The following is a 23,698-nucleotide window of genomic DNA, read 5'->3' on the forward strand; positions in this document are numbered from 1 at the left end:
ACAGTCAGTGGGTACACTTAAGAGAATGTCTGAGCTGTGATTTACCAATGACCAGAATGGCCATTGATTTTGTTTCTTTCTGTCCACTGAAATCTTTTCTTTTGAAATTGCACTTGTCCTGTTAAATACCATGTCAAATGTGCCATGCAAGAACTTGAGAGTGGACAGGATGGCATACTGATAAAGGCCAAGTAGCTTGAATTATCATACAAAAAACAGACCACTCAAAATTGATAATCACAAAAAAGCAGACCACTCCCCTGTTATTTAGATGATAACACTTCAACCAAGAAAATGCATTGAAAACAGTGAAATCATCGCATTATATTGCTTCAAAATAATTGATTGAATAATTGATTTCTGCAGTACAATGTATAAGCGCTGTACGCGTGCCAAAAACAAATATCCTGCAAAGCACATAGTCAATTTGCTTCCATGTTGTTGTGTCAGAATCTTTGTGGTGAGGGTATGAAGGTTTTACCTTATGGATAATGAGCTCATGGGTGCCATCTGGCAGAGTCCTGCCATCCTCCTGCATCAGAGGAACAAAGGAGTAGCCAAACAGTTTCTTCTCTCCCTTGTCTTTAGCTGTCAAACAACAACACATGGGCATGGCATTGAGTCAAAAATACACAACACAGACTGCATGAAAATAAACAAAACCAAAACTAATGTTATGAAACCGGTTATTTTCAGATTATGCAATACAAAGGAATACATTGAAAAAGTGAATCTGATGCTCTGCCTTCCGTGTGTTAATTCTACTTAAAAACACCAAGCTGTAAAGCATCGTTGATAATGTAAACACAAGCACGCAGGTGATACACATTCCGGTCGCTGGTTTTACATTATTCCACTGATTGACAATGGAAGAGCGCCATGAAATGCAGCAATGCATCAGCAAGAGGCAGAGAAGAAGACCACTAGCTAGCAAACATGAATGCAACAATTCAGGTTTTTAAAAAAATAAAAGAAGCAAAAACAATCATTTTAAATGCTGTTTAGTTACTCTTCGAGGGCCTGAATAATGCGGGCTGCTGTGTTTTTTAGGGAACTTTTTGAAAGCTCTGGCATAATTTGCATTATGAACACATGTAATCTGATTTATTTGCTGCTTTAGCAATAAAGTGCTAATGTGCGCACAGCGGGAAGTGAAAATTGTAGTGCTGGGAAGCTTTCTATTTCCTTTCATTGCAACACCAGAGATTTATTGAAGCAATGTCTACCGTGTGTGTGTGTGTGTGTGTGTGTGTGTGCGTGCGTGCGTGCGTGTGTGTGTGTGTGTGTTCACCCTCCCTGGAGAAGCACAAGTTGTACTGTATTAACCTTATAAAACAGATTTCTGTCTTGCTTTTCTGTGATTACGTTTTTACACCAGGAAGGTTATTGCTTACACGACTCAAGACTGTAAACCTTTGCTTTTTGTTGTGTGTGGTTCTTTTCGGACAGGTTTCCCTAATCTATAAACCCTCATCGCCTTGGGCGTGAGGAGATTAGGAAAGATTAAGTGGTACTGTGAGAAACTCAGGTTTAGCTGAGATTGATGGATGAAATATCTTGAAACCACTCTACCAAATACACAATGCTATTATATATACTTTTATTGTCAGGGATTTAGGGTTTTAAATTGTAAACAAGGAAAGACTTTGTATCTTTAAACGGTCTAGTGAGAGAGAAAACAGTTGCTCCTACGAACAATAAAGTGTGCCTTCTTCTGCAAATGGTTTCATTTGTTTGAAATATTACAGAACCTATCAACAAACAAGCCTCCTCCTTACAGTCCCCTTTAGCACCATTTCGAAACAACACTGGACTCCCCACAAACAAATTAACAATTACCGCTACTGCTAGATGGAATTTAAAAGCATATTCATAAAAAAATTACGTTATGTTTTGCCTTAATTGAAAATGAGAGTGTCTACCAATCATATTTCAAAAGACAGGTTGTCCCAGAGTTTGGGAGCCCTAATAGTACATGTAATATAGTCTCCTCAGTTTGGTGTCACCACAGGCTTAAATTGGGCTGTTAATGGTCAGCCCTTGGGTAGCAATGCTAGCACTGCAAGCAGTAATAAGGCTACTATATCTACTACACACAGCCACACAGCCTCCCAGCTTGGCTGCAAACAGCATAATAATATCAGCTTGTTATGAGAGAAGAGACTCTGCCCTCTCCCTGCAGCCCAAAGACAGAGTGAGAGCAGTATTTTGGTAATAATTAAAGTTTTGTCTCATTAGGAGGTGAGAAGTTGGACAAAGTAGTCTCATTATTACAAATATATATAAAAACACTTTTACACTTGGACATAATCTATTTTGGGGTAGCAGCAGCCTCTGAGCTTGAGGCTGGAGGGTTGGCTGATTCAAGCTGGCGGGAAAGTGAAAACTTATTGTGCTCTTCTCCCTCCACAACAATGCCTCTTTACCTCCAACTCCCCTGGATAATAAAATGAAAAGAAAGCAGCACCTCAGGCATTCACACCTGAGCACCTAATGTCTGAAAATGTGGAAAAATGTGTTCACTTAACCGTTCCTAGATAACAATCCTGTTCCTACTTACTGGAGCAGTGTCGGAACTCAAACCGGACGTGCGACCCGCGAAACATGTCGACCGGGATAGGCAGCTTGATCTGCTCCGCCCAGCGGGGGCTGTTGTTGTGGTACAGCACCAAGGAGTGGTACTCATCCCCACCTGGTTCACCAGAGCCGGCAGCCACGTGACTCTGAAAGAGAGAAAGAAGAGAGTGAATAAAGACAGAGGTGGAAGGGAACAATGAGAAGAAAAAACAGGAAGTGAAGAGAGGAAATGAGAGGCCAGACTCAAGGATGAGGTAAGGGGCACATCTAAAGAACACAATGAATAAATGAGTCACACATGAAAAGATATGAGTGCATTAAAAATCCTCCAGACACCACAAATGCCAATAAAGTGAAAATGATATGGTTTACATGTGTGTGTTTATGTGTGTCAGAGGGTTGCATGCCATGCGGTGGCAGCAGGGTTATATTTGAGTCTATTTTCTGTTCAAGGCCAAGGCAGCGCAGGAAACCACAGAAGGAGACTGTCACAGCGCTGCACCAGAAATGGGCAACACACTGGAGAGACACTTAGCTCTCATCTGGGTCAGCAATATTTAAATGAAGAGTTTTTCTCCAAAATAAGGCACTCGCTATTAAGAAAAAAAAACAAAAAACTGTGACATACAGTTGCTGAATACAGAAAAAAATTGTTTTTACCTTGAGGATCTGTCCATCGATATCCAGCACATACACAGTGATCTCTACGTTCCTGGCAACGCTTTTCCCACCCTTCTCAAACTCGCCTTTCTCCAGTGTGATGTAAAGGTCATTCCTCATCTCTCCTGCAGGAACAGGAAGGTAAAAGAGGCAACAAGGCATTGATTATGCATAAGAGCAAGCATAATGATCTCTCAGCAGCTTGACAGCAATTTGTTTTGCATAATGCTTCATGACAGGGGTGGACAGCTTTCAGATTAGTGGCATTTAATGACATATATTCTGCTGACCTGAAATCTAAAGCCTGAGCTATGACCTTCCACCACTGGAGAATACAAGATTTAAAACCTGCTTATAAGTAGGCTGGGTTGCTAAAATCCATATTCTTTGATTACAGCAGAGTAACAAGAGGCCATACTACTCTATTAACCATTGCACTCATATAACTTTGTCAAAATAAATCAATGCAGAAGAACTAGATATATCAGGCTTCATATTACTTTTTCACACATGCAGTAGTACTTCCCCAAGATCTGTAAACAGATTTTTAAAATAAAAATCGGTGAAGTTCCCATTTAACACACTGATTTTCATTCCTACATGCAGATGTAGTGCATATCTGGTCTATATATAAACATATAAGAAGATAACATAATGTACACAATGAAGCAAAATGTGCTTGAGATAGCAAGGTGTCAGAGTTCATCCTGTCGCCACAAGGTTTCCAGTTCGATCCTCAGCAAGCCAAAAATAACTATCAACAACCATGCATCCTAAAAAACAAATAAATTAGAGTCCCTTCCTGCACGTACATTTTATTATAACCTAGTGAATTTAAGTGCGTAAACAATGAACTCAGTGTCTGGGATTCATAAAAACTAAAATCTGACCAATAAACCTTTTCTTAAGGCTTGTGCTGTAAGCTGTAAATCACTTAGGGAAATCAATTCCAGGAAGTAATATTTTACATCTTGTTGTTATAACTGCAGCTGAATGTACAATCCCTGGGTTAGGCGCACATTTATTTCCTTCTGTAGGGGAAGTCAAAATGGTACAAAGCGCTCTGTGTAAGAAAGAGAATAGGCCCGTTTCCTCTGCAGCCAAGCTGCAGTCAGACACATTCTAAAATAGGTTCCCTATATAACCTCTGTGAGTGTGAGTGTGTGTGTGTGTGTGTGTGTGTGTGTGTGTGTGTGTGTGTGTGTGTGTGTGTGTGTGTGCTCTCTCATCATATCTCTATCTCTTGGGTCAACATTGATTTTCTGCTCTTAACAACAGTAACCATGGCAACATGGGGCATTTATACATACACCCCTACTGTACGCTTGCCACACACACACACACACACACACACACACACACAGGGGCAGTTTCTTAATGTACAATAGGAAAAAGGGAAGTGGAGAGGGTGGGGCTAGAGCAGCTGAAGAAAGATAATGAGGAGAAACATGCAGTGAGATACAAATCCAGAGAAGAGAGACAGAAAAGGAGGGAGAGACTGTTTCCTTAGCCCAAGGGCAGACTTACACAGGCAGAAAGGGTGAGAGTACTCAAGAAAGAGACAGTGAACATAAATCTGTGTTAGTGAGGCGCTGGGGGACCCATAGTCTGTGGTTCCTCTTTATCTGTATGACCAGACAGCACACCTCACTAATTTAGCTCTTTTGTGGAAAAAAACATCCCCTGATGTCCAGCTCTCAGAAATGAATGAGTCAGAAAGCTAACTCAAACAGTACTTTCCCTTCTTTTCTTTTTTCACAGTATATGCAAATATAAACATACACATTTTGAGTCCCTTGTTTCATCTTACATTCAAGTGGTTGTACATTTGTTACCACGGCAACAAGACTCCATCCAGCTGAGCCTGAGGGTCTCTGTAAGGATCTGTGTCATTTAGAGAATAAGCTATCTAAATGATGCCTATCTACTTTAAACAACTTGAATATGAAATCTTTCTGGGGGCACCCTTAGGTGGAATTCAAATATCACTCTCACTCAATAGGTAGGGATGTCAAGCGTTACCAAGGCAACTACAGTACAGTAGATGTAATAAGGCAGGTCAATGTATACATACAATACCATGCAAACACTTGAAAATAAATTATTAAGTTTATAGCCTCAAAAGGGGTCAGCTACAATATTATTTCATGAATTGCCATTTTACATAGAAATCAATGTTTTATTACTCTAACTGACTGATGTTACACCAAAGTCTGAATCCCCAGTTTATGACCATGTCTTCACACCTGCTGCCTGGTAAGTCTTTTCAAGGTATACCCACCTAATGCATGGGAAATGGTGTGTTTTATGTCTCCAAGAGCAGTAACAGAGCACTTTATAGGGAATATATCAAATAACTAGGTAAGGGCAGCACAGTGGCTCAGTGGTTTAAATATTGCAGGTAGGGCCTTTCTCTGTGGAGCCAACATGTTCTGTCCAGGTTTGTTTTTCCTGTAGTTGGTCCCATTTTCTCTCAAAGTCCAAATATACGCAGGTTAGGTGAATTGGAAACTAAATTGTCCAGAATTGTGAATGTGAGTGTGAATTAGTTTGTCACTCTATATGCAAATTAGCCGTGTGGTAGATAGGATAAGTGATGATTTTGGTTGGTTGGCATTGGCTAGACAGTTGTGTTCCTGCTGCACAATAAGATCATCAATCAAGATATTCTGGTTTCAAGGAAGAAACTGTTTTCCAGGAAATGAATGTTCCCGCTTCATAGGGTCCTAATAATTTTATGCAGCTACAGTAACTCACGATGGTCTTGATCTTCTTTTATATCTTCTATTCAAAAACATCTAGAGAATGCAATTAAGTCGAAAGCTAGCTGTAAAGCGGGCTTCTTAAATGAGCAATGTGCAGGAACATAATTCTAATGCACCTTCTGACCTAAAGAGAAGTTGTCTATGTTGAGCAATAGGAAAGACAGATGGCATCCATGATGATCACAAACCCACAAGGCTAGGGAAGTTATTAAAGAAATATACTGAAGGAAGGAAATATCTGAAAATCAACTTGGCACTGTATTACTTGTGCAAATGAGCTTGTTTGTGGTGTCTTACCTGGCATGATGACATCAGAGAAGCCCAGTTTCCTGGTGATGGACACACCCCGAGTGAAGAGGACCATGTACTCTCGTCTTAGCTGCTCTATGTCTCCGTGGAGGAGCTGGAGAGCCACTGCCAGACCTAACAAAGAAATAATAACACAATTCAAAATCTGAAATATCATATTCATAAATTACAGCCTTCATCTTCCCTCCCTTACCATAACCACTCAATAAAAAACTCAAAATATATCACAACCCTATTCCCAACACAACAAACTTGTATTGGTAAGCTCAGAAAAAAAAGTATTCACAAGGGCATATTTTTTTAATGACAGCCACATTGTGAACCAGACAACTACAGTTATACCTGCCAACAGCAACGCTTGGGTATGGAAGGTAGCAGACACCCCCACATACATAAACCAAAAATGCAAACAGCCAGTGAGTCATCCCCTGCTCTTTTTTATTAAGAGGAAATCCTACATGAAGACTGTTCTGTCTCAAATTATTATCCTTATGCAATAACTCCAAATGTCAGCGCAGCTAAATTAAAGTACTGACAGCAAGAGAGTGTGTAAGAGACAAGAAGATGATGATTATTATTGTTGGTAATGTTTTCAGGAAAGTTGGGAGGCAGTGGTGAAACGGTTCATAAGCTGCTAGCAGTTTCAGTCACTGAGAGTCAGCAAGGCAACGTGACCTGTTTGCAAACCTGTTAGTAATATGCCAAAATTCACAGTATTTAAAAGGCATAGAGCAGGAAAAGGCTGTGGTGTTGAGAAAAAAAGTTTAAAAGGGTTTAAAGTTGTTAGGCTTGCAAACTAATTGTTTATCAGACAGAAATGTTGTAATACCTTAATTTTGAGCCTTTATAGGCTGATTATTTTACCCCAAAAAATAACTGTCACAGAACCTGCATAAAAAAAATTTTTTTTTTTTTAAATGCAATACAATGGAAAATGCATAATTTATAGACAAAATGCTAAAATACTAAAATTCTTTGGTTAAGAAAATAAACCTATTTTCATTATGTACATCTCATAGTTCATAGGGATTAAATATATCTCTGGCATCTGTCTGTCCACCATCAATATTTATATTGAAATCAATAAAATAAACTTACAACTAACACATTGAATGTGTGTGAAAGGTAGTGTATCCAAATCACACGAATTCTACTAGAGTCAAAAGTCAAAAGCAGTGGCTACTGCTACTCTGCTAAAGTTGAGCTAGTTATCTTTAGCAGAACTTTTAGCTGAATTGATTGAGCTGCTGCCTTATTTAGTTATGCGGAATAACAAACTGAACTACCAAGCTGTCATTTAATCAAAGTGGATACCTTTTATTTACAGATAACAGCTAGGGAATCATAAAAATGTACATTGATGTTTTAGGTTTAGCTAACGATGGCTGTGGCTACCTCTTAGCTAGCTTTCACTCACCGCGCTCTTGCTTTACCGGAGGTCACATATTACCAAATCAGAGTTTAGTTTCTGCAGGTTGGCTTGGTTTTGGTCCTTTTTTCATAAATTACACATTTCTAAGGCATAATTTTAATGTTGTAAAACAAATTTTCGAAAGTGAAATGCATTTGTTTTTTAAAGATACTCGTATGAATTTTGACTAAATATGTAGTAACACCGTTTTGGCTTTGTAGGGCAGGACACAGCTCCGCACTACGAGGCCAGGATGACATCTCTGAGACAAACTCAAAAAATATATACACAGAGAGCACGAAGGGTGGCAGAGACACTACAGATACATAACAGTCCTCTGATCTAAATAATAACACCTGGTGGGAAATGATATCCCATTAGGTACAGGGGAGATTTCTTTCTACACAGGCCTAATCTGCCTGCCCCTTAATGTGGATCAAGCCTTTAGCATTTACACACACACACACACACACACACACACACACACACACACACACACACACACACACACACACACACACACACACACACACACACACGCTCTAAAAGCTACTGCAGGACTACAATTAGACAAACCAGCTTCATTGCTATTCTGCCTGGTAGATGTAGCTGACGCTGACAAAAACACCCTCAACCTTTGCTGCCCTCAGCCCACCCGCCCTGCCTCTTCACAAACTAAAAACAAAACAAAACAAACAGATGAAAATAAAAACTCAAAAACAGTGGAGTTGTCACAGCCTCTTCTGTCACTGCCTACGCTCACATGGAGGTGGGAGCTGAATTATCTACCTGACCTGACTCATGCAGAGCTTGATTCTTATGAAATCCCTTTAATGGATTACTGGGGTATGTGGAAACAAAATCACCATCTACTCGCATCAGCTCCCTCTCTCGTCTTTTGTATTCGATTACCCAAAAAGTCCCCATGACCCTGAAACACATGGGTAAAGAAAAATGAGATAGTCATTAGGCTACATGTGAACAAAATAACTGTCTCTCCACATAGGCTGTCTCTCTGGCTCTTTATTACCCAGGCAGTGGTAGTGCATTCATCTCTCCTCTGCTAATTGGCTGCTAATAAGAGACTTCTGGCACACTGCCAGGTCCATTTAAAAACAGAACCACAAAGCGAGTCAACTTCTCACAGGATGCACACACTCTTACAACGATGGCCTAGTGCACACATATATAAACAAGTACACATATACACACACATACACATTGCGTTATCTCACTCCACTGCACACTTGTTTTAATTGCTCTCCTGACACTAAGTGTAATAAACTGCGGTCCTTAAATTATGCATGGTGTTCCATAACTCCTGCATGGACGTTTTCACAGGGGACAAAGTGGAGAGGAGACACTGACCTGTTTGCTAAAGATTAAATATTTTCTCAAGTTTGCACATTCTGTGTCAAGGCCAGACAAGCGACTCAAGTGTTATCTTATGCTGTAATGTTTCTCTGCGGTGGAAATATTGCCCTTTGGGAGAAATTGACTTTTCAGATAAGGATGTACCCAGTAAAAATGTGCTGCAAGTGATGTTGTGCATAGCTGTGCTGAATGTAGAGTGAGCACAGTTAAGGTAGAGGGATTTAAGATCTGAAAAAAGAGGCAATCTGAGAGTTTGAACTGGTGATGTTTCGTGAGTTTTTTTGGGTTGACATAAAACTTTGTTGAATACAGTGTGCATCTTCATAAATGTGGACATGATATCAGGCTGTTGCAACTTGTGTCAGTGGTTTCATCAGGGCAACTAGAGTAGGAGCAGGTGTGTGTGTGTGTGTGTGTGTGTGTGTGTGTGTGTGCTTGTTTTACTATATTCGTGGGGTCCAGAAACCGGGGAATACAGTATACTTGTGGGGTCTGCACAGCCTTGTGGGGCCCAAAATGCTGGACCCCACAAGGTTAAAGGGCTGTTTGAGGGTTAAGACTTGGTTTTAGGATTAGGGTTAGAATTAGGTTATGGTGAGGGTAAGGGTTAAGGTTAGGCATTTAGTTGTGATGGTTAAGGTTAGGGTAAGGGGGCTAGGGAATGCATTATGTCAATGACGGGTCCCCACAAAGATAGTGAAGCAAAGATGTGTGTGTTTGTTTGTTTGTGTTTGTGTGTGTGTGTGTGTGTGTGAGAGAGAGAGAGAGAGAGAGAGAGAGAGAGAGAGAGAGAGAGAGAGAGAGAGAGAGAGAGAGAGAGAGAGAGAGAGAGAGAGAGAGACATGTAATTAAAGAGATAAAAGAAGTTAAAAAGAGGCATTAAAATCACATTCCAAACTGTCAAAGCTAATAAAATGATAAGGAATTCATTTGGTCTAGACTGAAGACCAACGTTGGTCAGAGTTGTGTCAAGACCGTTTATCTGCCACAATTAATGCACGGTACAGGCTTGTCCACTATAATTTCCTTCATCAGCTGTATTTGACCCCAGAGAAGATTCACAAATCTAAGCCTGATCTATCTGATACATGTTTCCGATGTGCTGCAGATGTGTGCTCCTTCCTACACTGTATGTGGTTGTGTGTGAAGGTGAGATATTTCTGGATTGACTTTTGTGACGTTGTGTCTAAGATTAATCAGATTTCATTACCTGTTGACCCAGAATTTTGCTTGCTGGGGAACTTTATGAAAATTGATAAACCACTTAACAAATTTCAAATAAAAGTTTTTGGAAATAGCCCTGGCAGTGGCCAGGAAATGTATTGCCGTAACATGGAAGTCTGATTCCCCTCTATCCATGACTAAATGGTATTTAGAAATGAATAACTGTGTGCCTTTAGAAAAAATAACATAATCTTAGAAAGGGATACAACACCTTTATTAAAATTTGGCAGCCCTATCTAGATTATGTGAATAATGTGTTGTTGGAATGTGACTGACCTCGAAACATTGTATGCCTACTTTAAAATATTGGAGCATCCTTTTGGGGAGGGGGGATGGGGGGGTATTTGTTTGTGTTTGTTCTTGTTCTTGTAAACTGGAAAATGAAAATAAAGTATTCCAAAAAAAATTGGTCTAGACTGGTGAATGGTACTCATAGTCCATTCATGAAACTTAACATCCAGTGCTCGTTATCTTAAAAATTGAAACCATTACCACTTTTGTGATTAAAGCATTTTTTGCTATTTATTTTTTTACGATCAATGTCAAATTCAGTTAAGTGGTGGAAATGTAATTTTTGAAACAAACTCGCTTGAATTATGCACGCCAGTGTATTGTGACACAAGAAGCGCAGCTCTGCTCTAATGAACTTTGAAAGAGAAATCACTGAGACTAATCAGCTGGATCAATGTCTTTAGCTGAGTGCTACTCAAAAGCTAGCAGCCAAGTGTTTGTGGTAAACTGCACGCAGCAGCCAAACACGGGCGTAACTCTTGGAAATAATTCACTTACATGTGTTTATGATAGTGTGCATAATGCTGTCAAATGAAAGCCTGAAGCAAACACTTACATGTTGGATGCATTTTGAAAAATTACTCTGAACTAGGGCAACATGCTGTCTCCTGCCACTAATGTTATTTTTCTAATCAGTGCAATTAATTGTTTTTGATTAAAGGATGCTTATCTTAAAGCTTGAAAATGTCACTGTCGTCCATCAGGTGTGAAACACTGAGTAAGCCCCATGTCTGCAGTGCCATCTGCAGAAGGTGGAAGTTTAACATCAACATTATCGGTCTGCTTTATCTGTAATTAAATCTGATAACACGTGCATTGCTGTGATAATACAGCCAGTCAACAGTTTAAGTAGCAAATAAAGCTGTGTAAGAACTTGATTAAGATTTGGTTGGAGTTCAATATGAGATAAGGAAACAGTAAAGTAAGTGTTTATGAGTGTTTTAAGCCCCCAATGTCTCCTTTCAGGCAGCGCTGCCTGGAAAGCACTAGGATTAGGCGATGGTTATGGTTAGGGTTAGGTGCCTTGAAGTCAACGGTCGCGGCGCTGTTTTGAAGTCGATTAGGCAATGATTAGGGTTATGGTTATGGTTAGGGTTAAGGTTAGGGTTAGGGTTAGGTGCCTTGAAGTCAACGGTCGCAGCGCTGCCTGGAAGGAGACGCTGGGGGCTTAAAACACCATCGAGCAAAGTAAGTGGTTGTGTAATGTTCCTATTTTAATGTCATTCCTCTGCTTTAGGTTTTATCCTAAATTAATTTGGACTTTTCTTGCACTAATCAGCTCAGCTAGGCCCCATCACGTCTCCATCTATTCAACAGCAGCACCGTCATATAGATCTTTAGCTGAATGCTGCAGTTTTGTTATAAACCAATGTAGTGTAAAGATGCTGCTTGGATAAAGCCGACGGTGTTAAATGGCTTTGTGTCATTCAGTTTAATTACTGCACTCTTTCATGCAAGATTATTCATGAAAATTTCAAGCCCCGGAGTTGTATGACTTCTTCTCAAATAATTATTGGTCTTCTGAGGGGAGGTGAAAAGAGGAACTGAGTCAGTAGATCAGTCTCACAGATTCTTGACATTTCTATAATCTCTTCTCCCTCAACAAAGTATCAACCTTTTCTATGGAGCAGGCTATGGTGTTGTGAAGAATACATAAGGGAGATGTAAGACAATGAACTCGGTTAACACACACAATGACAAATTACTTCATGAAAATAGCAGCCCGCAGCAAGTTTGCAGCAACATTTCACAAAAACATTATGTAAATCAGCTTTAAGAAAAACTTCTGATGCACTTTTGCTGATTGCTTACTGTTGGCTGTACATTTGCCCCTTGATGCAAACAGCTGCAAGCTAGCCAACAAAACAATGTCTTCTCACTTCATGCCCTGTACCCCATTCGAGCTTCTGTCACTGTAGATTATTTTTCGAAGTCGTAATCAGAAGCTCATCTTGGGCTATAATTTTGTGTAGACAAAAATGTAAGTAATATGATTCCTCTAACAGCTGCATTTATGAGAGTCTGAAAGGAAGTACGAATCTCAATGAGGAACAAAGCTCTTCATATGTTGCACAACATTTCTTTTGATTTGTTTGGTTTGTTTGTTGTTTTGGTTTGAAGACTGGATGTTCTGATTCTCCACCAACCTGTTGCTATGGGAAACTGCTGACGCTGTTATTCAGTATGGTGTCAATGCAGCTATTTATAAATAACAAAAAATCATCTGAATGTATTTGCAACAGCAGGCTTCCTGCAGACACTGCCATAGGAAGACTGATCTGCTTCCCTAAAGAGGAACTTCACTCTCAGATGAACATTACTCAGACAGACCAGAAGCTGACTAAGAGACTGGTGATGCAACCGAGCTGCTGTTTGTCATTGCAGCACAATAAAGGTTTTGTGAAAGAAATAAGCCTGATTACCACCAGACTATTGAATTAACAGCTTTGAAAGGTTTTCCCTTAAATAAAAACATGAAACAAAACAAAAAGTGAACAAGTACATTCACTTAAAACGATAAGTGGATGTCAGAAAGCAAAAAGAATAAAACAGACAGGGTTCTTACCGGTGTTGGAGCCTGACAGGTTGTACCTAGAATTCGCCTTTTTGATGATGTTCTCATGGATCTGGTACCACTCACTCTCTGTGTTACACCTGAAAACAGATGAGACATTTTTTATAGTACGATAAGTACTGCATTTCACTTACATAAAGTATAGAAACATATTACTAAAATAATGGCCAAAAGCTGTGGATCAAGCTCTGAATATGCTGCATCCTATATTTCCCCTAATGTGACAAAAGCATATTTTCATTAGCAGAATGAAAGCAGCTCCAGTTTGTAATGCAGGCTTTCTGTTAAAAATATGTCATCTCCAGCCCCAAACTGAGATAACTCCAATGACATCATCAGGGTTTATTTTCCAGACTTGACAAAGTAAAAAGTAAGGGGTTTGACTGTGTCTCCAAACAAGACCTATTATTTATTGTCAGTTTTAAAATGTAACTAGGCCAGGTCAAGTAAACAAATTCTTACAGTATTTACGATGACGTCCTGCCTGGACCTAATTCTGAAAACATTCAGCTCAGAACTTTAATGCTAATCCAAATACAAGCTCTTTGGTGAGACTGCAGGTATGGAGAAAGTGGTTCTTTTTTCTTCTTAGCTAAGTGTATTTGGCCAGTCTGATCCAGCTATAATTTAGGCCAAACTACTGTGTCATCGGTAGCATTTTCTGTCCCTCAGGGCATCGGACTACAAAGTCATTTCACTGCCACTGTTGGTGAAAAAAGGCACAAGGCCTCTGAAGTGCAACAGGAAAAGGTGCATTTTTTCGTGTGAAATGTCTCTTTTAATACTGCTCTAATAAGCTCGGTATTAAGATGACTTAACTTGAATTGTTTTGCAGCTTCTCAAAAAGGGGAATTCTGGAATTGGGTTTTTTAAGACAAATATCTGTTTTGCAAGATATTTGGTTGGTGTTTAGAATAAAAACATAATTTTAAAGATCAGTGACTCTTACAAGGAATTGTTTGACATATTGATAAATATGGTTAGGTTAGGTTAGCTTAGCATAAAGAAAGCCCTGTAAGTATGGCATGTCTCTACATTTAGAAGACAGGACTTAGTATTAAAATACTGGTTGTTTAAAATGACTTACGCATAAACCTTGAGCAGGTGGTCATCCTTGGAGTCAGCAGTGAGAAGATCAGCGATGCTGACGACAGCACAGCCGAACGGCCTCCTGTACTGTACGCTACACAGATTCTTCTTCTCCCCTGCTCCCATTCTCCCTACGCACACACACACACACACACACAGTCATAACAGTTCTGCTATAAAAGCCCAAGAGATTTAAAAGACATGTAGCGCTCAGTAGAATAAAGAAGCAGCATCGTAACTCCAACCTATTCTTATGATGTGCACAACGATGTAGACATCTTTTCGTAGATCACTGCTTCCCAAATCCTGAAAAACAGTGAAACATACTTCAGCATCAGATTCAATCATTGTAAACAAGCTCCAGAGCACAGACTTAGCTCTTAGTTTTCAGGGTAATGGAGCATGACTTTACTGTACATAGCTTTAAATTGCTCCCAATCAATCTTTGTAAATGTAAAGTCATGTTCGCTACTCACCACAAATAGTGTGCATTGTCTTTCTGTCTTCTCTGGCGACTTGGGCAACCCGCTTTTATTCAGCTTGACAAAAAACCTTTCACTGTACAAGAGGAGAGGCAGAGGAAGGGGACACACATTTAGATGAATGGGGTCAGGAGTGATGGCTGGGAGTCACAAACATCCAAGCCACTGCTAACAGGAACAGAATAAGGATTAGAAACAATGTCAAAAATGTCAAGCTCTGAATAGTGGGCCATTGGAGAAAACACTTCAAAGTTAAGCTTCAAACCAAAGCTGTCTGGAACAGAATATGAGGCAGGAGAAAGACAGGCAGAGAAGGAGAAGAGGCAGAGAGATAGAGGGAGAGAAAAATATATACAAAGCTTGAATAACTGAGCCAAATCCCCAACACAGAATGTCTGTAACATATCTGACAGCAAGTACATGCACACGTGGCTCCTCCGCAGCTGACTAAAATATTCAGTGTGTTGTTGCATATCGTGGATTCTCTCTGACAAGTTTTGTGACGGGTTACAACAAAAAATGTGCAACCTCAGTCTTCACTGCCAAACTGGTTGTCATAAATCTTCTGGTTGTGACAGGGCTAGACTAAGAAGACCATTATTAGCAAGGTGAATACAGAGAGAAAATGAGAAAATTAACATGCTAAGTGCTGGTAAATGTCAAAGGTACTTTAATGCATGTGTAATTTAAATAGAAATATAGAAACTGTTGCATTTCTTTGTACATGTAAGGAACAGTTTAGTGACTAAGCAGTTGTTTGGTCTGACATTATTTGGCATAACTGCCATGCTAATGCAAGCGCATGAAAACAAGTCAACTACCAGGCTAACAGCTATGGAAATTTCACTAAAGCAAAGTGTTGAGCTAGAAACTTGAAAAACAGATACAGCACAGACACGACAGACAGACAGGAAGATAATGTATACCTAACAACTATGAGTCTACAGCCATGCTAGCAGTTTTGTGAGGCTGTAATTAGGCACAGTGGTGCTTTGGGATAAATGCTAATGTCAGCATGCTAACATGCGGATTTGCTAATAAGCACTAAACAAAAAGTACAGCTGAGGCTGATGGGAATGTTTTACAGGTATTTGGTCAGAAACCAAATTATTGGACAAATTAAATTGAGTAAAATTAAGCTAAAAGGAAAGTCAGGATCAACTAAGTTATTTCAATTGATCCTAAGGGTCTGTACCAAATATGACAATCCATCCAATAGTTGTTGAGACACTTTACTCAAGGCCACAAATGTGAACCCTCTGGTGGCACTGGAGGAAACGTCAGGGGATCACCACATTCAACAGGATTTATCATCTTAGGACCATGAATGTCTGTACAAAATTTGATGGCAAACTATCCAATAGTTGTTGAGATATTTCAGTCAGGACCAAAGTGACGGAACGACCAACCGACAGACCGACAAACCTTGCCATCCACAGAGCTATGATGCTAGCACGGCTAAAAATAAAACTGTAAGCAGCTACACTAAGACAATTGGTTAAGTAAATTGTCTGGCTTTCTGTCTAAACAACACTGAATCATACATTGGATAGTTTGCATATACTCTGCAGTTGAATTTTAGAAAATGAAATTCAAGAGCTTCACAGAGCAGAATGAACTGACTCGACAACTTTGGCCTCAAATGCCCCGCACCCCGCCTTCGTGCAGACGGGAAATTAAGTGCATGTCGGGCAAAAACAGAAAGGACGGACACAGATCGCCTTTTCATTCTCTTTGTACTCCGTCCTCTCTCTCTATCTCGCATACACGCTCAAAGAGAGGCAGCAGAGGCATCCTGCTGGGCCCATCTCATCCTGGCTGGCGAGCTGAGGGCTAATCCAGTTAGGTGACTTTCACAGTCCACCGATAAGCAGAAAGAAAACCTTGTAATGCACCAGCGCCTGACAATGAGCCAAGTCTCTGGCACCGTTAGCAGTCATAAGCTACAGTAGGCCCAGTCACACAAGAGCAGAATTTAGCCCAACAGAGCCTATATAACTTGACTTCATGCTGCATACGGCTACAATGGATTAGGAAGTTTTATAATAGTCTGAGCTATTAAAAGCCTTTTATTACAAGAGCTTGAGAGTTGCCATGTCTTCTCCATGATGTAAATAATGGCAGGCAGATTTTTGCACTGTAATTCAGTGTTTTGTGTATGTAGGGCAGTGGGCGCCCATGTTTGAATTAATTAGGATCCTGATAATTAATTATACAAATGCTTATGATTTTTCATACATGTATTCCTTCGGCAAAGTTTTCCTTCCATAGTCCGTATTGGAATGAACCAGCTGAGAGCCAATTTGATTTAGATGCGGTTGTTCCTCATTAGGTGCTCTCTGTAACTTTCCACGCCATTTATCCAGTCATATGGAGACGGATTCCTATGCATTAGACACGAGACTTGCGCACGTTTTCGGGAACCCTAATTAGTGCTCTATTGTTGAAACCCCAACTGCCAATTAACAGCCACTCCTGAAAAACACAGACACACATGCATGAGTCTCTTGCACAGCCTCCCCTGCCACCAACTCTCCCTCCTTCACAGCTGCAGCGTGTTGATCACCCGAGCTAAGAGGACTAGTGTCCCCAAGCGGGACCTTATCTCCCTCTATCACCGCTTGCATTAACATAACATGAATGGCCGATTTCCCTCCCCTCTGGGCCCACACGGCGCTCGCTATTCCCTCTCCTGATATTGATGATTGCATTAGGAGGTTGGGATAGTGAGCGACTGCCGTGTAAAATACTAGCTAAATTAACTGCCACTGTTGCCTCCCTCCCCTAGCAGAAAAACCTAAATCTACCCCAGAGGCCACGTGGAAATGACAAGACAAGACAGTGAGGTGAACAGTAAGAGAGCACACAAGGCCAAACCTACCAACTACATCTATCCCTTTGTCAAAAACACTCACTGGACCTCTGCAGTTCACACAAAATGAACAGAAAACACACACATAGACACACATGTCCAGTTATCCATGGGTGACCTTGTTAGAGTTGAGTGGAGGTTACGACTAGAATGAGAAGGGAAGTGTGAGTATGTATTGAGAGACAGACTAAGGCAGTATGAAGTGTGTGTGTTTGATCTGAAAAAGCACCAAGTGTACATAGCAAAAAGAGCAACAGGATCATGTGTGAGCATGGTACAGTATGCTACAGTGTGTGTCCTGCTGGAAGGCCAGAGAAGGAGCCTGTATTGAACACAAAGAAGCTACCATGGTGCAAAGGGGCTGCTGGTGTTGGCATGGTACTGAGACAACGGGTCGGACCCCCATCTGGTCTCTGACACACAGACATACAGACACACACACAGACACATATTAACACACACAAACAAACACACACACATACACACACAGAAACCGCCAGCACAGAGGGAAGTGTCAAAATGGCTCCATGCCAGGCATCTAGCACAAATGAGTGTGTGTGTCTCTGTTTATGTGTGTGACCAGACAGTGAGAGACAACGTTGGCAAGCTGCCATTGTGAGATTTTCCTCGAAGACAGAACCACTAAGACACAATGGTTAAGGCCTCCGACTGCCTCTATCCCCCAAACCTGACCGAAAAATTTTAATCAGCTGATTTAGGAAACAAGATAAACTGTGAGAAATTATATAATTTGTTATTATATCATCTATTATAATTTGTATTCAGTCTGGATAAAAGCGCATACAATTTGTATTGTATGCTGACTTGGTGAAGCTGCTGTTTGAGATCTTTACAGTATACAACATTTGTGGCAGATGTTTTAGCAACAACTAAAGCCGACTTCAAACGCATGACAGTAGGGCTGGGCGATATGGAGAAAATCAAATATCACGATATTTTTGACCAAATACCTCTATATCGATACCGCAACGATATTGTAGGGTTGACTATTGGTGCTTTCACTAAATAGTTACATAATGAGATTTTTGAAAATAATCATCAGTAATGTGGATATAGTGGCTAAGTGGGAAAAGGCAAATAATAGAACAGTTACAACAGTCTGGTAAGTTCAGAAAATGACATCACTTTACTGTAATGCAGCCTTTAAAACCAGGAAAAGACAACACTTATGCCATATTACGATATCCAAAATCTAAGACGATATCTAGTCTCATATCACGATATCGATATAATATCGATATATTGCCCAGCTCTACATGACAGTATATGCTTTAAGTGGAACTTCATATCACACCACTGGACTCTAATTACCCATTTCAAGTCTAAGTGCAGGTTGTGAATAGTCGCAAAAACATTAAACTTCATTATCGTCAAACCTTTTACTGTACATCAAGAATGTGAAAGTATGAGCTAAAAGGAGACAAGAGAAAACATTTAAATATACCTTACCAATATAAAAGGGCATCTGATCCACTGATACATTGTGTTTGTGCTTGTGTGTACATATGTGGATCGTACTTGTTCAGAAACTTATCTTTCTCTCAAATAGACCACACCATTGAAACAAAAAAGGCCTTGCATGCTTTTTTATAAAAATAGAACCTCTTTTTTAGCGTGTGCTAGTATTCATATCATAGAGGTAGCCCCAGACTCTCAATCGAAACAGAAGTGGAGCTACTGTATGCTGAAACTAAATAATGAAACAACAAATCCCATCAATGTCACCCTTGTTCTTCTGATGTGACCCTGTGGGGCGGAGAGCGAAAGTGTCAAACGCAAGCATGACTTATCAAAAGAAGTTTCAGTGTTGCCATGCTCATTTTTCAACCCACTCATTTTCCTTGCCTGACGAATCCACTTGTTTGTGACATGAAATGGAATTTCTTGGCTTTGAACTATGAAACCAGGGAGTTTAAACACGTCTTGTATTTGGCCGACGCCCCATCAGGAGTATGTGGGCGTGTGTGTGTGTGTGTGTGTGTGTGTGTGTGTGTGTGTGTGTGTGTGTGTGTGTGTGTGTGTGTGTGTGTGTGTGTGTGTGTGTGTGTGTGTGTGCATGCATGCAAGGGATGTGTGCAGACTCCCAGGGTGATAGGCTCTTTTATGTGGACAGCATGGCACTTTTTTATGCCCACTTGTATTTGTCCAAGTGCACTTTAACAACCTGCTTCATTTAATCAATCCTAATGAATATAATTAGAGCAGTCTTCCTGACATCAGAAGGGGAGCCATTTGAAATGTCGCCCTGCAATCATCAATCCACCTCACTTACATTGCTATGGACTGTGCATCCAAAACAGATGAACAAACATAAGAACTATTTTAACATTTTGGCGCGTGGTCAAAACATTTACAGTATAGAGCCACAGAAATCACAGTTGAACCTCACTACATGTTGTCAGGCAGTGACAGTCAGGCAGGCAATGGTGGCCTAGAGGTTAGAGAAGCAAGCTTGGGAGGTCGCCGGTTCAATCCCCAGACCGGCAAGATAAAATCTGGGTGGGGAAAGTGAAAGAGCAGAGCTTGTCCCTCCCTCATTACCACCACTGAGGTGCCCTTGAGCAAGACCCTTAACCCCCAACCGCTCCAGTGGAGCTGCTCAGTGGCCAGCAGATCAGACTGTGGTTGTACTGAGCAGCTTCCAGGTATGAATGTGTAACTGTGTGAATGTGACAGGTCGTCGTTGCAAATGAGAAATCGTTCTCAATCAACTTACCTGGATAAATAAAGGTTACACAAATTTTGTGTATAACCTAGGTATTAGTGGTGGAAGAAGTATTCAGATCCTTTGCTTAAGTAAAAGTTCTAATACCACACTGTAAAAAATATTCTGTTACAAGTAAAAGTCCTGCATTAAAAAAAGTTACTTAAGTAGAAGTATGTAAGTATCATCAGGAAAATGTACTTAAAGTATTAAAAGTAAAAATACTCAACGCAGTGTGTTAAATCAGTGAATCATGTCAGCTGCAGCAAACTGTCGGCCTGTATATTGTTAGGTAGTTTAATTTATAATAAAACGCATCTTATAGACTACATGCGTTTTGTGTGCAAAAAAAATATTAATTTGTAAAGTAACTAAAGCCGTCAGATTAATGTAGTGTAGTAAAAAGTACAATATTTCCCTATGAAATGTGGGGGAGTAGAAGTAGAAAGTGGCATGAAAAGAAAAGACTCAAGTAAAGTAAAAGTACCTCAAATTTGTACTTAAGTACAGTACTTGAGTAAATGTACTTAATTACATTCCACCACTGCTAGGTATAATGAAGCAATTATCGTTATTAGTATACAAAGCTGATGCATTGTCCATCACTACCTCATAAGAGTATGGGGGATTGTTTTCTCTGAAGTGTCTACCTGAGAGGACGGTTCTCCCGTCCATCATAAATGTGGAAGAAGACTTCTAGCTCCTCCCCCAGGTTGGTGCTCATTAGACTCTTCACGTGGACGAACAAGTGATGGGTGCTAGCGGGTGCAGAGGTCTCCTTCTTACGATGCCGATGTTCCATCTGCAGAAGAGAGGTGATCAGTGTCAGCACAAATCGATTTCCTAATGGTATTCTGAGCAGGGACATTTTTATATATTGGACTTAATCTGCATCCAAACAGAACCGCTAAATAAATTAACTATATACAATTGATTTAAACAATAAATATTATGCTGTTCTGATATAGGATTGAAGAGATGGATTTGGAAAGGTTATAAAAAAATAAATAAAAAAAAAACGTTAAAATCCATGAGCTCTAAATCCTGAAAGATCCTCAAACGCAGGATCAGAGCTTATCAAATACAGTTAATACCAGGGAAAAAACAACATGTGGATACATCTCTTTTAATACTGGCCAATCACATTCAAGAGCTGCTGTATTTAGTGTTGAGTTTCCGAGTCAAAGATAAATGATATCCCTCTGAGACGCCTCACAGTTGGGAGGAGCTTTGCTGCAGATTTGCATATATATTTGAAGACTGAGGCTAAAATATAGATTTTGTTGATACGGATTGAGTTAATATAACAGACTGGCAGCACCGGGGCTAAGATGTGAGAGTTTGAGCTGTATTGGTATTGGTATTGTATTGATATTGTATTGGTATTGATGGTTTCACTTGTTGTAACATTGGTGCCAAAGAAACAAATGGGACACAGGAAGCACATGATACTGTACATACAGATCTGCACATATTTATACTTTACAAGACAAGGGCTTTCACAGAAATATATTACAGCCACTCAAACACACAACATATGTATCATATAAAAGCACCAAGACGCTTACTATACTCTCTTACTTATTTACCTCAAGCATTTATCGTTAAAGTATGTTAATTATTTTCTTGACACAAAGAAATAATTGTGTTGTCATTTGCCTCCCTTTCAACTAGTTGCTTAATCTTAGAGAAACAGAATACAAAGCACTAAAATTCACACTGCAAGCAAAGAGACAGTCAAACAATGCAGTACAAAGTCGCATCTCGGTGCCTGGTAGTGCATCGGCATTGTCTGATATTACATGCTATATTAAGTCAATCTATATCGGAAAAAGATCAATAGAGCTTCAGAAAGCATGGAGCAGCGTTGTAAATACCATCCAGATCAACACGCACATTGCAGCTCTGTTTATTAGAGGTTCATCTAAATCTGCTGTCAACATCCAAAAATACAAGGACAAACACACACATGCGCACACAGAGCACCAGATGGCCAGTCGAGCCACTGCCAAATTGTGCTCCACATTCACTTCTGTAGTAGGATGTAAAGAGATGAGGAAGAGGGCAAGACAAGGATGAGAAGAGAAGAAAATGAAAAGTTAAAGAATAAAGAAACTGCAAGGGCAAAGTGCAGTAACAGCCACAGATAAGCATCACTGAGAATCAAGAGTCAAACACACCAAGGAGGAATTGATACCAATCACTTCCAACAGTATATTAATAGAGGAGATTCTATGTAATAATAAAAAAATAAAAAATAAAAATCGGAAAATACGCTTATTTTCTTTATTGCCAAGAGTTACAAGAGAAGATCGATTTCACTCTCTCCTCTCAAGCTTAGCTTAGCATAAAGACTGGAAACAGGACGACACTAGTCTCGCTTTGCCAGACCTTCCACCACGGCGCTGCGGAAGAGGAGGGTCTGGCTAGTCTACACAGACTTCCGGGATGGGAGAAAAACATGCTCCGGTTTACAGTATTGGCATTTCTTTAAACCAATCACAATTGTCATGGACGGCACTAAGTGCCACATGGAGCCACTGCAAAATAGCCTCGGGAAGGAACTTGTTTCGGTGGAACGTGTACGTTCAAAAGTTGTTTTAGTCATGTAACAGAAAACTCAGATTGGACAGACAGTCTAGCTAGCTGTCTGGATTTACCCTGCAGAGATCTGAGGAGCAATTAACCATAGTCCTCATAAATCCACCGGAGTTTAGAATGCCAATACAACAGAAGCCCAAGGCAACGGATATCTGGCCTAAATGAGTGAAATCCGGCAGAATTTCCGTCGGCAAAGGAGCAATCCCGGCAGTGGAACGTCGTGGATAGAGACTAGGGCGACAAAGCTAGCCTGGCTCTTTCCAATGAAACAAAATCCACCTACCAGCACCTCTAAAGCTCATTAATTAACACGTTACATCTTGTTTGTTTAATCCATACAAATACCTAAACAGCTTTTCTGTGAAGGTGTGATGCTTTTTCTTGATAACCTGCCATATGTTTAAAAACGCAAAGTCGTGGAGAGAGATTTTTAGATCTTTTAGTGTAGCTTGGTGGGTTAAATACATAAACTGGGAATTAGCATTGCCTTAAAAAACAACTTAAGGGAGTAAGAAAGTCCTAGAGGATAATAAAATAGAAAAACGGCTCTGCAAAGAAGCTGATTGGGGTTGGGGATTGATTGATTTTGACTTGACGTGCTCATATTCCTGATTCTGAATTTGATTATTCAATATAGTAAATTGCAGTGATTGAAAACATGGGCAAACTTTCTTTCAATTTGGCCTTTTCTTTTTCAGAAATTATTACCGGTAAATATATTACTGGAATCACATGATCCCGAA

General features: G+C 40.1%; 1 protein-coding gene across 3 annotated transcripts in view; it reads right to left on the bottom strand.

Annotated features, from left to right (window-relative positions):
• The window catches only part of dock4b (dedicator of cytokinesis 4b), a 112,160-nt gene that overhangs the window by 47,299 nt on the left and 41,163 nt on the right, over nt 1-23,698 (bottom strand). For all 3 annotated transcript variants that reach the window (XM_078281352.1, XM_078281349.1, XM_078281350.1), the window contains exons 8-16: nt 21,005-21,156; nt 14,752-14,833; nt 14,521-14,581; nt 14,274-14,406; nt 13,178-13,266; nt 6,300-6,425; nt 3,238-3,362; nt 2,561-2,723; nt 482-588 (exon numbers count right to left, since the gene is read on the bottom strand). In XM_078281352.1, the coding sequence (XP_078137478.1) occupies nt 482-588; nt 2,561-2,723; nt 3,238-3,362; nt 6,300-6,425; nt 13,178-13,266; nt 14,274-14,406; nt 14,521-14,581; nt 14,752-14,833; nt 21,005-21,156 (1,038 nt within the window). The remainder of the gene's footprint in view (nt 1-481; nt 589-2,560; nt 2,724-3,237; nt 3,363-6,299; nt 6,426-13,177; nt 13,267-14,273; nt 14,407-14,520; nt 14,582-14,751; nt 14,834-21,004; nt 21,157-23,698) is intronic.

Source organism: Sander vitreus, chromosome 23 (assembly GCF_031162955.1).
Source record: "Sander vitreus isolate 19-12246 chromosome 23, sanVit1, whole genome shotgun sequence".
Taxonomy (NCBI): Eukaryota; Metazoa; Chordata; class Actinopteri; order Perciformes; family Percidae; genus Sander; species Sander vitreus.